The sequence below is a fragment of the Callorhinus ursinus genome, unplaced genomic scaffold (assembly GCF_003265705.2).
Source record: "Callorhinus ursinus isolate GAN/ISIS: 27379988/994484 unplaced genomic scaffold, GSC_fseal_2.0 scaffold26, whole genome shotgun sequence".
NCBI lineage: Eukaryota > Metazoa > Chordata > Mammalia > Carnivora > Otariidae > Callorhinus > Callorhinus ursinus.
In genome coordinates, this window is record NW_027397088.1 from 8,609,560 (window position 1) to 8,626,682 (window position 17,123).

A 17,123-nucleotide genomic window follows, 5' to 3' on the forward strand; every position below is an offset into this window, starting at 1 on the left:
CGTGATGGGAGTATCACCTGCAAGGGCAGGTGCTTTGGAGGCTTGAGTTGGGAGGGACCACATGGGGTGACTTTATCCACACACACCAGTTCTGCAGGTCTTATGAGTGATTTGGTGGTCAGTCAACTCTAGCTCCAGCGTGAAATTTGCTAGAAACTTCTGGGTTTTCTAGAAATCTCTTGTTAGACTTATTAATTGTTAACAACTTAATTTTCCCAGGAAGATAACAGTAGGAGGGAACTCATGCCCTCAAGTGGGATAACACCGAACATAAAATTATTGTATTCCTGAAGATAGAATGCATATTCATCATGAAACATGGGGTTCTGTGAGACGATAGAGAACAAAATAAGCAGTAAATTCTTTCAAAATCCTCTCTCTGGTTTCAGGATTTTCTTTCATGGTATGTTAACTTGAGCATGTCAGTCATCCCAATAGGAAGATCCAAATAATCCTGTCGTGGTGGTCACTTTGGCCAGACCTTAAGATTCTTTATCCACTGGTGACACATGTTTTAGATAAGAGCAACAGATCTTGATGGTGCTGAAGTGAGATTTAGAAGGGAACCCCTGTTTTTTTTATTTTTTATTTTTTTACATGGCAGAATCAGGTGCCTCTTACTGGCGGCTACACTTTCACAGTCAAGAGACTACGCAGGCTATCTGTCATTGACAAGGTCAACAGATGTGGGTCAGACCCAACCCATTTCACTGACTTTCATGTATTGGAAGGAAGCACCAAGGGTGAGCCAATGAGTTTGTTCCCTAAAGCTGTAATTCTGTCATTCTTTTTTTGTTTCTTTAAGTTCCTCAGGCGGTGTGAATGCGTGTCGGTAGTGTTCTCAGGCTAGACAGAGAATCTTCTGCATGGGAGGAAGAGTAGAGCAGGACTGCGAAGGTGACGGGAGTTCCAGCAGCAGGCAGCAGCTGTCTTTGGTCCCTTCCGGCACATACCTTTCACCCCTTCTGACCCTGGCCTTGATGGGAGAACCTGCTCATGATTTCCGATCACGTGCCAGTTCTGAGTATCTTAACGTGGTTCTGTATTTAGCCGATGTTGGTATCTGTGCACAGTGCAGTTGATCCCTTACCTTATTCTGAGCCCTTGTTCAGGATTTTCAACCTGTGCCCTGTGCTCTTCTGGACTCTGCTGTTTAGATAGGTCGTGGCTAAGAGTGTGGGCTCTGATTATAAGTTCTGGTCACCCCACTTAATACCTGTGCGACCTTCCTAAACCTAACCTCTGTAGGCTCCATGCCCTCAACTGTAGAAGAGAGATAGTAGTAGGACCTGCCTTTTTGGGGTCCCCAAGGAATAAAGGAGAGGCTCTTGGTGCATCCCGCATATTGAAGGCACACAGTAAATATTTGTTGCTCCTCTTCTATTTTGTCCAGTTATTTTAAGTGCATGCTCTACCTCTTCTTCCTTCCATGGACCTGAGCATCCTAGATTTCATACACATCAAAATTTGAGGCTGCCTCACTGCTGGTGAGCCACAGAGTTTTTTCTCATCTTTCTGGGCTCAGCTGTCTGCCTGCGTTTGTGTATGCCCCTGGTCTCTTAGGCAGTGAGGACCAGCGTTCTTCTCGTTGCACAGTCAGGGAAGGTGGTGGGGAAACAACTCAGCTGCCCAGGGACCCAGCGTGTCTGAGGAGCAGGCAGGAGAGAAAGCCAGGCTGCCCGCATCCACGAGTCCACACTTGCCCTGTGGATTTCATTCCCTCCATTTCACAATTGCGCCCTCCTTAGCGCCTTCCATTTTTACCCCAAGTTTAGTTTTGGATTTACGTTTTCCAAAATAAAAATAAAAAATGAAAAAAAGGGGGGGCGCCTGGGTGGCTCTGTTGTTAAGCATCTGCCTTCGGTTCAGGTCATGATCCCAGGGTCCTGGGATCGAGCCCTGCATCGGGCTCCCTGCTCAGCGGGGAGCCTGCTTCCCCCTCTCCCACTCCCCCTGCTTGTGTTCCCTCTCTCGCCGTCTCTCTCTCTGTGTCAAATAAATAAATAAAATCTTTAAAAATAAAAAAAATTTAATGGATTCATGTTTTCCCCTTTAATTCATGCCCTTTTTTCCTTCTCTCTGTTTCTCTCCTTTTTGGGACGATGGACTTCTGTCCCAGCCCGCACTTTCTCTTGTAATAGACTCCCATTTCCTTTTTCATCAACACTACTTTTTCCAAATAAAAGCTCATTCTAGGGCGCCTGGGTGGCTCAGTTGGTTGAGCGACTGCCTTTGGCTCAGGTCATGATCCTGGAGTTGCGGGATGGAGTCCCGCATCGGGCTCCCTGCTCAGCGGGGAGTCTGCTTCTCCCTCTGACCCTCCTCTCTCTCATGCTCTCTATCTCTCTCATTCTCTGTCTCTCAAATAAATAAATAAAATCTTAAAAAAAAAAAAAAAGCTCATTCTAGCTCTTTGTACCAGCTCTGCCACACTCCTATCTCGGACTGTATTTTTCTGCATCCTCGTGACAAGTCTTCAAGTATCATCTGCCAGGTGCGTCACCCAAGCTCCATAAGCAGTGACCCCCTTCCCTCAGGTGCAGCTTGGCGCCTTGGGATTCTCACCATGTCTTCATTCCAGAGGGTGCCATTCCGACGCAGACATGCCCGGGCTGCCTTTGGGACCGGGGCCACTTTTCCCACAGTGTCTGTGTTATTCCTGGATGAGGGTCTTCTCTGAATTTCCAGAATTTATGTCTTTTTCTATCTTCACTTCAAAGCTTTGCACTTGCAGTCCCCTCTCGCTGTTTTCCATGCACACCCCCTGCCTCCCTGCTCACAGTTACCTCGGTGCCGGGGGTAGTTTGTCAACAGGAGGTATGACACATGCACGTCGTTGGAGAGCACTTTACCCATGGCAGGCCTCCGCCGTGGCCCCCTGCACACTCTGGTCAGCAGCTGAGTAAACTCCTTTTCGCTGTACCTACTGTTTTAAGCTTGGAAAAGATGACACTAGAGCTGCCTCTAACTCTAAGCCATGTAAACAGGAAAAATTGTTTCCCCTCCGACATCTGAGACATTTAACGCGGGCCTCACAAGTATCTGATGGGGTAGAGAGAAATTGCATTCACTTGCCACAGGTGGTCTTTCTTAATAATCTCAAGCGGCAGCATGCTGGAATGAGAAACTGAGGCGGCGGGCTTCTCTCCGCTAGCTAGTGCTCTCACTAGCTTTTGACCGAGGTCGCATGGCTGCAAGCTCAAGTCTGAGTCTGATTCCCCAGCCGTACAATGGGGATCATGATATTCTGCCAGCTCTCAGGGTTGTTTTAAGGAAAGCAAAATGCATGAAAGCGCCTTATAACCAATTTCTTTTTTAAGATTTTATTCATTTATTCATGAGAGACAGAGCGGGGAGGCAGAGAGAGAAGCAAACTCCCCGCTGAGCAGGGAGCCCAATGCGGGACTTGATCCCAGGACCCTGGGATCACAACCTGAGCTGAAGGCAGACGCTTAACCGACTGAGCCACCCAGGCGCCCTATAACCAGTTTCAATGTACGGTGTCTATATGTAAAGCTCATCTTAAATGCAGTGTTCTAGTAATTTTTCTATCCTGTAAAAGGGCATTTGAATCTTTCCATGGCCAAAATGGTGCCCTGCCCTGTCCCGGGAATTCCTACCCATTTTCATGTCAGTGACCCTGGGATGTCAACTCAGATTCAGAGTATTCCAAAAATACATGAAGGAGACCATCCCCTAACACTGCTCTATCACGATGTGTGCAGGAGTGGGAAGAAACCCTCACTCCATCTTCTTACAACTCCTAGGGTTATGTTAGTTGAGAACTGTAAAAAATATACATATCTTTTTACACATATATAAATATAAAAAATATGAATTATATATAAATATATATTAATAAATAAATATGTGTATGTGAGTATATATGTAAAACTACTCCCTGTAGAGCCCAATGGAAGGAATGGATTCTAAGTTTGCCTACAAGAAGCCCGGCCATGGCTCATGGCTGTGCTGGGATGAACTTTTTTTTTTAGAAAGTTCCACGTGTGCTAACACTGCACATTTTTATTTATTCTCTTAAAGATTTTATTTATTTATTTGAGAGAGAGCACACGTCAGGTGAGAGGAGAGGGCGAAGCGGCTTCCCGCTGAGCAGGGAGCCCGATGTGGGGCTGGATCCCAGGACCCTGGAATCACGACCTGAGCTGAAGACAGAGATGCTCAACCGACTGAGCCACCCAGGCGCCCCTGGGATGAACTTTAGAATCACTCAACATCCACCCACAGCTACCCCGTCCACAGGAGAAAGGAGCCCACACTCAGCATGGACTGCTCAAAGGCCTTAATTAAAAGCAAGGAACTGATGATTACAAATAGGATGTGGCTTCTTGTTTCTCCTTATTTCACAGGAACTAACATATGAAGACTATCGGGTCCTCATTTTACAAAAAGAAAAAAATGAACAAAGCCACTTTTTTTGTTGTTGTTCATATGAATCCTAATTTTAATATTTTCCTAAACCTTTTCCTCATGCCTCACCCACTGCTCTCTTTTTAGAGTTGGCCATAAAGTAAGCAACAATACGATTTTCCTTCTTCCTCCTGCCCTCCCTTCCCTCCTTCCTTATACCCAAGAAAGACTCGGCATGCACAACCATAGCAAGGCCTTTGATAAAGTTGAGGGATCCATCTATGCTTGGGAGAAAATTCATTTCTGGAAAGTTCCCTAGCACATATGCCTCTCCAGATCGTGTCATGCATGTGTCCCGGGTGTCCCACGAGCCAGACATGCAGCAGGGCACTGTGCGTGATGCCTCCTGGGTAGACCCGATCTGAGCTGGCGTTTTCATTCTAACACCAAGGCAGGACAGAGCGGATGGGCTGAGAGGGCAGTGCGCGACTCACCACACCATGTTTTCTTTCTTTCAGAGACTCTGACCTATTTTTGTTGGATACCCGCATGGTGTGGGCCTCAGAAGAAGGCTGGTTGGAATTTGACATCACAGCCACTAGCAATCTGTGGGTCGTGACCCCGCAGCACAACATGGGGCTTCAGCTGAGCGTGGTGACTCGGGATGGTAAGTTTGCCAACATTGGCGAACAGCGTTCATCCCTTTGGTTTGCAATAGTTGTGGTAGAACCCTGGTTTCCAGTGGACACCACGGCTCCGGGATGACCGCACTTACTGTTCCCTCGTAACTGCTACTGAAAAGCAAAATCTCTCCCAGAGGCCTCCAGAAGGACTTGGAGATAAGTAGGTGGTCTGGGTTCCAGGGGCAACCATGGGAAAACGGCTCACAGAGGCAGGGGGAGCCCAGTCTACGTTCTGACTGTTGGGTAGGGGGGTAGGTTTGCACGAGAACCTTCCAGTGCCCCCTCCTCCTGCAGCACCAAAGCTCCACAGCTCAGGGTCCCCACACCAGTCCTCAGACAGGGTACACTCTGCCTGTGAAGTCTGTTCCCTCGCTGGTTGGGAGGCATACAAGTGGAAAGAATGGTTGTGTAGGGAAAAGTCCATCGGGACTGAGAGGCCTGGGAGTTCACACCACGCCTTGCTTTGATTCACAGAACTTCAGAAGGAGTGTTTTGATTTTGCTCTGAGCATGCTCTTCCCTCATGCTCACTCTGTGCTGGGCGCTTGGGCAGCTAGGGAACTGTCAGAACCAATAAAGACAGCTGTGCTGTGCTTTGCATTCAAGGACTCACCGTCAACCCTCGAGCGGCAGGCCTGGTGGGCAGAGACGGCCCTTACGACAAGCAGCCCTTCATGGTGGCCTTCTTCAAGGTCAGCGAGGTCCACGTGCGCACCACCAGGTCGGCCCCCGGGCGGCGCCGACAGCAGAACCGCAACCGCTCCACCCAGTCCCAGGACGTGTCGCGGGGCTCCAGCGCTTCTGGTAGGTGTGGGTGGAGCCCCTGTTTTCAGGAAGCCTGGTGGGCGCGTGGGCCTCAGTGAGAACAAGGACGTGCTGATGGTGTCAGCTTTGCATGGCTTCTGCCCAGAAATACAAAGGCTCACAGGTGCCTCGTCACCAACTATCTAGAAGGGTTCTTAGGGCCGTCAGAGGGGACCTTTGTTCTCCAGGGACTGAGTCTGCAGGCTGAAGACATCCCAAGTGTCTGGTTTTCTGGAAGAGCGTCCTTCCATTCGATAAGATTTCTCCAACTCCTCTTTCATTCACGTAAAGATCCTGAGAGCACTTAGGTGTTCTTCTAGTGGTGTTATGCCTGGGAGGTTGTGCTGTACAAACAAATTTTGTGTATTTGTGTAAGATGGACTCATATTGGTCAGTGTTCTTGGCTGAAAGTGATGGGAAGTCTGCTCAAACAACCGTCTCTGATGGATTTCGTTGGTTCGTTGAACTGGGAAGTCGAGGGTTCTAGCTGTACGCCTGGCTAGATTCCTGGGCTCACATGGTGTTAGGAATCTCGCTTTCTCTTCTTCTATTTTCCCTTGTTGGTGGCATTCTCAGAAAGACCAGGTCTGCATAGTGGTAAGGCAGGCAGCGGTCGTCCCAGGATCTTATCCCCCTTGGTAACCTCAGCTTCCGAAGAGAACCTCTCTGTCATGGTTGTAGCTTTAGTAGAAAGCCAGGCTGAGGCCGTGCACTCGTGACTTTGGGCAAATCCATTTCAGCTTCCAGTTTACTCATCTGTTAGGTGGGGATGGTTAACACTTGGTAGATTTGCTGGGATTACATGAGAAGTATTTGATCCGGTCCCTAATAATGCTCAAAGACAAGTTGCATCCAGTTGAAGGAAGCAGCTTCTGAGGGTGTATGTTAGGACCCTTGGAAAGGATGTACAGTGCTTCTGGAAGATGCATTGGTTCTTCCAGGTGACTGTTTAAAAGTGTCGTCGTCAGTGGCCAGAAAGACTTCATGCAACTTCCCTGAATACTCAATTTCTCTTTGGGAAGAAGTGTCTCCATTTTAGGTTCTGACTTAAGCCATTTCTCTTACGAGTAACTTAGCTGTGGAGCTTGAGGACCTACCACCCAGTGTGAGGTGACATTTTGCTGCTTTTGTCATCCTGGTGTTTCTTGGAAGCATGGCACAGTGTGGGTGTTCCCGTGTTTACCGCTGGAAACAGTTGGGCTTTAAAAAGAAAAAAGAAGAAGAAGAAATGATTGCTTTCCTTTATTCACTTCAGAGGAAGCCTGCTCTGTGTTTTCCTTCAGGGCATGATGATGGAGGCTGCTGGTGTGGTAGGCTTCAATTCATTAATGAACTGTGGTCACTTTGGTGCTAGGGCCCCAGACATGAAGGCAGCTCTTGAAATGTGGATTGCTTTTTAAAGTTGAAATTTCACTTGATTTATTCAACACCCCCTCCCCCAAGTACACACACCAGATTTTGTAATTAGGAAAACATGTCTCTGATTTTGGTTTTACCCATGTCATCCAATTATTCTCTTCCAAGTCCCTTTCCACTTTTTTTTTCAACCTGATAAGTTTCAATTAAACATGAGCATTAAAGTTGATCGAATGTGTAATAAGAGGCAAGTGTATCTGCTTTTCCTTGGTCTTCCCACCCCTACCTCCCAACCCAGTACTTGCAAAGATGCTTTGCTCCTTCCGGTGGTACTAGGACAAAAGAGTTCATGACAGGTACCCCTAGCCTCACCTGTTCAAAGGCCCAGAACCCCCTCCCCACCCACCACCACCACCACCACCAAGAAAGTATTTACCAAAAAGGATCCTTCTTCCCTCTTACTAGCTTCAGAGACCCTCTCAGGCTGGTCCGAGAAATTGGTTAGGTTAGGCCCACTGAAGTGCTACTTTATATATTTGGCATTTTCTTCCTTATTTATTCTTGCCATTAATGGGAGCAGACAGACAATGGAAGAGGTTGCTCCTGGAGAAGGGAATTCCTGAGAGACGGCCCCCTCCCCAGAGAAATGGGTCGTCCGGTTTGTGCTTTCTTTCCAGGCCAGTCTGGGACCGGATGTTGCCGGGCCTCCATGGACCAGGTAGATTCGGCCAAGACAAAAACGTTGTGGTCTCTGGTGTGACTCCAGGCAGGACTTTCCCTTTGCAAATCATCTGGAAGTTTGAAGGAAGAGATTACTTTGCCTCTGCTGCCCCCCTTCTTCCACAGAGTGCTCCCAGGGAATTAATATTTCTCCGTTGAAACCACCACCACCGGAAGCCCATCAGAGACCATCCTGCATCTGGGCAAAGAAGTGAACACAATCCATCAAGTTGCCTGTCATCAGGGTGAAACATGGCAGGGAAATACGGGGCTATTTTTGGAACTGAGCTGCAGATGCCTGGGCCGGCAGGGCAAGTCCACCATGAGGGAGACGCCAAGAGCCCCCACCCCACCTCCTCCCCACCAGAATCTGCTCTCACATCTGTACTTGGCCTTCAAGCCGGACTTTGCAAACACATGCACTGAAGTGTGGGTTTGGATCGAAGGCACCCTGGATGGTTTTCACTTGCTCTTGCTTCTCTGCAGCTGTCTGTTCCCAGTGAATAATGGATGTTGGCTGTGTCGCCCTTCTCCAGTGGGCTCGGATATCATCTGGACAGTGTTGTTTATCGCTTTTGCACATGTTTTAGGAATCATGGTCCAAGCCGTGCTGTGCAGCCCTGTTGGGGATTCCAGTGAATCCGGCAGTTCTTTCTCGGTCTCCGTTTCTACTAGCCTATTGCCCTGGGACAGCCTGCCCTCGGGTCCATTAGCTCTCATGTGCTGGTCTTTCTGGTTGCTTCCGTCCACCCTCTTCTAGAGTAGCTTTCTCTCGGGGTCCATTGCTTCATCTTCTGGGGGCCTGTGACACCACCTGGCCGGCTCATCACCAGGGCTGTGCACAAATGGCCTTGAGGGATGGTTCCATCGCAGGAGGTGGCGGGGGGGGTGGGGCTTGAGATGCCCATTGTGCTAATTTCTCGGATCTTTCCAAGACCTCGCTGCAGAGGGAGTCATTAATACCATGTCAAGTCATTTGGGGAGTCTGAGGTTCTCTGCCAGGTCAACCTGCTGGCTGCCAGCCCTGTGACTTGGAATTGCTCTTTGTTTTGGCAGATGACAGTTTGGGAACTTTTCTGCCACTTTTAACAGTTCATGTAGAATTAGACGACCTTCCGGCCTCTTTCATCCTTGATGTTTTTGTGGCCACCACGCACCTCTGCCAACCATCTGCGAACCATCGCGTCCTTATGACCCTCTCTGTCCTTTGGAATGAGTCCTTTGTTGCTTCCGATGCTGTGTGTTAACATTTCAGAGTCCTTTCTCCTTCTACCTCTTTCCAACCCACCCAAACATGTGTCTTTAAGGATCCTGGGGAAGGGGGGAGTGTGGCTCTGGTACATTTAGATATGCTATTGACCTTGTTGATAGTTTAGCTGTTGTATCTCTTGAACTTCCCAGGACCAGTCAGTATGCTTCCAGCATAAGAAAGGTAACTGGCCAGACAGTGGTTTGGGAACTTTGTGATGACCATGAAATCTTGCTGTAGACCTCAGGGAACACCAGTCAGTAGTAGGCTGGGGGCCTCATCCTGACAGATCAATGTTTATTTGGCCTTTTAGTCCCTGACAGGTGTCCCCACTAGGTCATCGTGTGCGTCCATGGGTTGGCATGCCAATGCTGAGTGAGCTGACCCTCTGTGGACATCCAAAGCTTGAGAAGAATGGATCTGGGTCAGGGTTTTGAGTTAGCTGTTTATGGTTCTTCAAAGGAATTAGAAATTGTCATTTGTCGTTTTGATCTTAAATTAAAATTTTAGGGCCTGCTGCTTGGCTTCCAGATGTCTTGGTCAAGAGGTAGAGGTTTGTTCAGGGCTTTCTAAATGAAATCAAATTTTAATTTTCCACAGCTGTGGTGGACAGGCATGGCGTTAGTGGTTCAAAAGTTAGAATCATTTCAAACTCCGTATTTATAATACTTGACTCATTCGCCATTAAGCTCCTTTGGGATAAACGTTATCAAGGAGTGATAGGTTCCCTTCTACCCCATCCCTCGGTTTACCCCTTATGAATATACTAATGGCCAATAATGCTGAAAGGCAGTAATAGAGAGGCATAAACAGGAGTTGGTAAGAGGCCTGAATAATTCACCAACTACCACCAACTCCCGAGAGGGTGCTGGGGACCAGGAGACTCAGTCCAGGAGGGAACAGGGAGGGCAGAGGTACTTAAAGTGCAGGGAGTCTTAGTGTTCAGTCTTTGAGAGAAGCCTTTGTCTTATTTTCAAGATACTTAATCTCTGTATTCTTTGATAATCAAGACAAAGGCTGAGAAAAGGCCAAAGTCCACCCAACTTAAATGACGCAGGAGATCTTGAAATCCCGGCCTCACAAAAGAACAGGACCTCCCTGTTGCCTCTCAGTCTAACCATCCAGGTTGTTAACAAAATCCAAATTCTGAAAATCAAGCTCCCCGCCCCCCAGCATTCAATGAGATTATTGACATCAGAACTCAAAATCTCAGTGTGGTTCCACAGTGTCCGGGGCACAAGGAGCTGGGCTTTCTCCAGCATGTGCCCAATGGCCATGTTGGTTCCATGGGCTAAGGGGGAGCCAGAGACTCGTTTTGGATGAGATGGGCTGAGAAGGCTGGGAGATGTGGAGAGATCAGGGGAGACGGAGGTGCCCTTTCAACAGCTGGGTGTTGTACTTGGCTCCGTCATTCTAGGAGAGAAGGGAAACGAGTTTCCTCTGGGAAGACTCCATAGCCTGGGCTCAGAAAAACTGGGAGCCCAGTGTGGAGCATGCCTCACTGTCCCCAGCAGCTGCCCCCTGTGTGGTCTACTGAGCAGGGTCGCCAGCCTGCGGGGGTCGGGAGAGCACAGCCGTGTAGCCCCTCTGCAGAAACCCTGGCCCGCAAGGTGGCCACCGGCCCCCTTCCCTCCTTCCCTCACACCTGGTTTCTTGTGCTTGCCTTGACTTTGTCCTTTGTTGCCCTTTCTCCCCTCAATGGACTCCTCAAGCAGGCCCATGTAGCCTTCCTGCTCGCTGCCTGCCCTGCAAGTCAGCATCATTGCTGCGCCGGTGCCTTCTCCTCCAGGACTCATTCCCCTGGGACTCTCCCGGGCGCCCGTGTTTCATTCCTGGTAGCCATTTGGCTACAGAAGTAAGCCAGCAGCCGGGCCTGAGCCCTCCCAGCCTATGGCTCCCTTGTGCTTCACTGTGGGTGGGGAGTTTCAAGAGGCGCCTGCAAGGAATGCTGGATGGGATGTGCCCCTGGTGGTCGGGACAGAACAGATGTGCGGTGCACGGGGCTGCCGCCTGGGGACAGGGAGGCCCTGAGGAGGTGAGACAGGCCCTGGGAGGTGAAGCGGGGACCTCGAGGGGCAGGAAGAAGGGGCCGAGCACTGGCAAGAGGGTCAGCGAAGAGCTGTGTGCGGTGGGCCCCGCAGCACTGACCTCCAGTGGCCCACCCCGCTGGGAAAGCCACCCCCGTCCCCTCCCAGCGGGACACTCGGATGTGGGAATGAGTGTCAGAAGTGTAAGGACACTTCTTGTCCTTACAAGAAGTCCCCGCGTGATCACCTTCCCCTCCTGCCTGTCTGCTGGGCTCCCGGTAAACCTGCCTCCGTACACCAGCGAGGTGCGCCTGCTCCGACATTAGCCAGGATGTCAGATATGGGACACGCCGGGCCCGGGGAGAGCGACACCGCCGGAGCGACCTGTCTGCGGAGCCGATGTTGCTCTCCCAGCTGGATGATTGATGGCACCACGCTGGTGCCCCGTGTCAGCGGCTGCAGTGCCAAGTGGGTGGTGGCACTGGCCGCCAGTTGGGCCACTGGGAATGGACGTGATAGTTTCTGTGCCACTGGTTTAATGATCCAGGAGGCCTGGGCAAGGGGCAGACGTCCCTTGACTAAGCGTTGGAAGAACCGCAGCTTACAGAGAACACACCACGCACCGCAGCCTGGCCTCCCCGACCCGGCCCTACTCGCCCTCACCTCTGCCGGGGACCGGGCCTTTCCCACCACAGAGCCTGGAGGATTTTGCCGAAGGATCTTCACTGAGGGGCAAACAGGCAGGGCCGTCTGGGGGCTTTAAAGGTGCTCCCCTTCCCCCAGGGTGGGGCCTCTGAAGCTTTCAAAGCCTGAAAATCTATGGCGAGGGAAAATGTGTCTCTCCTGTTTGAAAGTAGACTAGGGAGCGGCCCTTTTCTGGGTATGGGAGAAATGAACCCTGGGGGTTTTCATGATTGTTCGATTTTGTCATGTGATAACAGTATTTTGTACCCCAACCCACCTATGGCTGGGCCCTGCTTGTCCAGGTACTCAGGACAGCCACCCGGGGCCTGGTCAGGCTGGGCCTGAATCCCTGCCGGGTGGCTGGGCACTTGCCCGCCTTCTGCTCTAGGCCGAAGAATCCCACTGAATGAGTGGAAGCCAGATGGCACTTTCTGTGTTCAACTTTGAAAAAGTCAGATTCCCTGAAGCCTTCACCATGTCTGTATCCCGGGTGGCCCAAGACAGGCTTCGTGTGTGAAGAGGGCGATGTTGTCACCTGTATGTGCGCCTCTCCTCTGTGTCTCAAGTTCTAGAGTCTGCAGACTCAGCCGGGTGCCAGGGGACTCTGGCCTGAGGGTCTGAGATGGTGCTCCCACTCCCTGGTGAGTCTCCTGGTGCCGACTCAGGCCACCTGTGAGTCAGACGGAGGACAGTTGCCCTCTGGGATGTTTGTGTCGGCCTCCGGCCTATTGCTTATTTGGTTGGTTGGTTGGTTGGTTGGTTGCCTATGTCCAGCAGTATGGCTTCTTCTTTCTGCCTTCCCCTTGACTGGTGAACCCATTTGGACAAAGCTATGTTGCCTTCCTTTATCCCCACTGAAGGGGATGTGTTCCTGTCACTGGCTCTATCCAGACCATTCATCTAAACAAGTATCAAGGGGCCAGGGTGGGAGAATGTTTTTCTGCAATCTGTCAGTCCTTAAAAAAACAAACAAAACAGTGTGTGGCAGGGTAATTCCACCGTAGAACCCAGGGCACTGACCCCTGAGTGGCAGACACAGGTATTTTGAGGAGCACTGACCTTCACAAATATTTATATGCCCTCTGCCAGCACGGAACATGGAGTCATAAGGAAACCTAAGTGCAGCTTCAAAGTGTCTGTAGGAGGAAAAGCAGGAGAGTTGCATCCCCACCCCCCCTTTCCTCTCTCTGGCCCCGATCTCTCCTTAACAACAAAAATGCCAGTGTCTAGCTCTAAAAGAAATGGCTGTTCTTACCGAGGAAGTTCTTTTTGATGAGCGTTAAGAGAGTCCAGTTCCCAGGAGGCTCACAGACAGCTAGAACTGTTCATGAAGGTAGAAGCCGAGTCCTTTGCTGGGCCATCTTGGTTGGTCTTCCTGGTGGCTAGCCCCCATCCTGAACCTCTGGAGGGAAACAAGAGTTGGAAGTGTCAGGCAATTTCATGGTTTTTCTAGCTCTGCCAGGATATAATATATCTTATTATATCACACTGCCCGTGTCCACCGACCTGGGAAGGAAAGGTATCCCAGAAATCCCTGCCTTTCACAGGGCTAACGATTCCAAGCTGGACTTTGGGAGATCATGGTCCCCAGCACAGAGAAGGCATTTGGGGGGACGTTTACTTTGTGGGGACCCAAGCCAACTGAGGTCGGGCAGGGAAAATTCCGGACGGATACTATAAGTAGGGGGAAGACAGAACCTATCATCTAACCCAGGACCACTTCAAGAGTGCAAGGAACCGGGGCCGTGGGGTCTTCAGACTTGCTGTTGGCGGGAGAGGTAGAGGTGCAAGGCCAGAGGGCTGCAGGCGAGGTCAGAAGGGCCGCGAGCGCGCACCTCCCATGTCCCCACGGGCATGGTGGGGCTAAGCCACACCAAACTGCAATGGCAAACGTCCACCAGCCGTGTGCCCAGCGGGTAGAAAGAAGATAGGGCTTTTTAATAAACACAGAGTGGCCTTCACCAGGCTGTTCTACAACAGGCCACCCCAGGGCCTTCACATTTACCGTTCCCACCATGCGGATTATTCTTCCCCCAGAGAGCCTCCTGCCTTGCTCCTGACATTCCTGCAGGTCTCTGCTTAGAAGACACCTTACCGGAGAGAGGGGTCCACCAAGCCCTATAGATGGTGACCCCTCCCCTCGCACCCTGCACTCCCTATCCCCTAACTACTGAGTGATAACTTAGCCCACCAAGGCCCTTCTTGACTACATGGGAAGAGAAGCAGACTCGAATTAAAATGAAAAATAAGCATATCAGGAACCCATCCAACCGACAAGAAGGCTGGAGAACCAAACACAGGGAATCAAGTGATCCAGCTCAGACCTGGTCACAAGGACGATGTGGTTTGGATGCCATCACCTGGGACACTTGCTGCCATGCCACCCATTCTTGGTTTCCCCTTGGGGTCACTCCCTCAAAGGTGGGGGCTTCTGCACGGCTTTATTGAAGTCAAGAGCCTGTACTCAGCATCCAGGGGACAAAGGCAGGAGCCCTCTGATGGGAGATGGGGACTTGATTCCCTCCTGTCCCATATTCCATATAGGAATTCCTATATCCCCAGAATTCCATATAGGAATTCTCCACATGAGAGGTGTTCCTGGAAGCCGGGTAGCCCACACGAGAAAATATCCACCACAGCCAGGTATGGAATTCTGGGTTGATGGCATCATTCTTATGGTATTAAACTTCATATGGTATAGATTTTTGTTGCAAAGAAGTTTGCTGTCCATCTGCCTTGTGTTCCTTTGTGGTGAATTTTCTTTCTATCTTCTGATAGCGTTTAAGAATTTCCCTACGTTTAATGTACTACAGTTCCACCACGTGTGGCTCGATAGGAATTTATTTACTCTGCTTAGGACTCACTGTGCCCTTCCAAAATAAAGATGATTGCTTTTCTTCACTTCTAGAAAATTCCCACACATCCCTATATTCAGTGATTACTCCCCCAATATTCTCTTCAGAAATTCATTGGCCTTTTCATTCTGTCTTCCATTATCTCTTTATATAGAGAGAGAGTCCTGTTTTCGAGCCTCTGCACTCTGGGCTATAGTTGGGGACATTTCTTCAAATTCGTTGTTCTGTTCTCCATTCCTCTCTTCATTTGTGTCTAATCTGATGTTTAACCCATCCATTTCATTTTTACCTTCAGTAGAACTTTATAAAGTTCCATTTCGTTCCCTTTCATGTCCGCCTGTTCTTTTATGATGTTTTTTTCTCCATAATGTCCTTGCTTTAGGGTTTCTGTTTCTTATTTTATCTCTTCCATTATTTTATGTATTCTTTTTTGTAATTGCACTCAGAGACTACTCTTGCCTGTGGTCCCTGTGTTTTTTCTTATTCTAACTTTCCTTTTGGGATAGTTTCTTTGTGTGCTTGATGTTTTCTTGAGGGATTATTTTTAGCAGAAGGTTTTTGTCTTGCTTTGTGGTGGTGGTGGTTTATGGGTTGTTTTTGTTTTCATTTTTTACTGAGAGTCTTCAGTGCCCTCCATTGTGAAAATTTCCCTCCAGTGTGGCTTTGCAGTCACTTCTTCTGAGTACTTGGAATTATAGCTCGGGTTGTTCTGCAAGCTGAAGAAGCCAAGAAGGGAGAATGAACAAATTTAGGATGAGCAAATCACCTTAAAAAGGTAGCCTGTCTCTCCTCCCAGGGTAGGTGACTGAGCTGCGTCAGTACTGTTTGTCTCTTTGCCTCACAAACTCGTGAGATCCGCATGTCTTGTCTTACTTCAGTGCCAAGAGGCCCAGGAGTACAAGTAACAGAAACCTAGTGCAAATAGGCTTTAAACAATTAGGTAATTGGCTATGTGATTTAAAAGGGCAAGGGTGGCATGCCCGTGACCTGTATCCGTCAAAGTCCATTGTAGATTAAGAACCTTTCTCTGGAGTCTTCCTTTTCATCTCTCTGTAACACCACTACCAGGTTGATCCTTTGGAATCATCGTTCCGAACATATCCCTCTCTGGCTCAAACCCCTTCTTCACAGGCTTACTTTAATGCCTCTAGTAGAAAGTCCACATCATTTTGGTTGGCATTCTAGGCCATTCATTTCCCCAGCTTTATCTCACCTGATTGATTCATCTTCACATATCCTTAAATTCATTCCACCTGACCACTCGCTCTTCCTCTCGCTCCCACCTTAACTGACTCTTCTCCGAACTCCCAGCGGGACTTCTCCATAACACTGGCCCATAGCGTCCGCATTGTTGTGTATTTGCGTTAGTTGTGTCCATGTCTCATACCACCCCTTTGGTTCTCTCAGTCCCTCGAGGCTGCAAGCCTCGTGTCACTTATTTTCCAATTCCCTGTGCTGCCTAGCAGAGGACACCTCACAGAAGAGCTGCTCCAGTTGGGCCTAAATGAACCTGGGCCCTCCCATTCCTCTAGGTTGGGACAGGCTAACGGCTCCTGCATCACACAGGGGAGTTACACGTGCTTTGGGGGGTTCTCACAGGACACCACTGTCCTAGGACTCGTTGCTTTGGTGCAGGTCAAAGGCTCAACCCTGGAAGTGAGCCTGGGGACCAATGCTGGAGAGAGAGCCAGCTCTGCTGCAGGGTCTCCCTCTGTCTCTGACTCCCTCTTAGGTAGGCGCCACTCCGTTACCCTTCCTTCAGGATGCTTTCCTGACCCAGCTACCCTCACGGCCCCTGTGCAGCTTCAAGACTGTCCTGTGTGCATTATAGCAAATCCTGCCTGGTATAGTTGTCTTGTACCGTGAATACGATGTCTTCCAAGTCAGGAGCCCAAGGGGTGTTTTAGGGCCCCTTGGTGTACCCTCTCCCACAGGCCCTGCATACAGCAGGGGCTCACAGTGCACATGTGTTGCTCACGAGTCCGTTCAGCTCAGTGATGACATTGTGTGCCAGTCTGCCCAGCATGCACCCCAGAGTGAACAAGATGGTGTGAGTGAGGACCTGGGAGCCACGGAACCTGATGGAGCTGTTTGGTGCCCACATTTATGTTGATCAGGGGCCTTGTTCACTGCTGTCGTGAGCCTCATAAAGGGCCTGGCCCACGGCAAAGCCTCCCATGTCAGTATTTAAATGAAAGAATGAATGAGTTAATGGGCGCATCTTATCTCCTCCGACAGATTACAACAGCAGTGAGTTGAAAACGGCCTGCAGGAAGCATGAGCTTTATGTGAGCTTCCAAGACCTGGGCTGGCAGGTGAGTTCTCTGGACAACAACGGGAACAAATGTCCTTTCCCATCTTCATGGCAGTGGCTG

General features: G+C 49.8%; 1 protein-coding gene across 1 annotated transcript in view; it reads left to right on the forward strand.

Annotated features, from left to right (window-relative positions):
- BMP6 (bone morphogenetic protein 6) overlaps positions 1-17,123 on the forward strand; it is a 160,246-nt gene that overhangs the window by 140,631 nt on the left and 2,492 nt on the right. Inside the window, exons 3-5 of the mRNA XM_073877558.1 lie at positions 4,890-5,038; positions 5,660-5,857; positions 16,987-17,063. Of these exons, the coding sequence (XP_073733659.1) occupies positions 4,890-5,038; positions 5,660-5,857; positions 16,987-17,063 (424 nt within the window). The remainder of the gene's footprint in view (positions 1-4,889; positions 5,039-5,659; positions 5,858-16,986; positions 17,064-17,123) is intronic.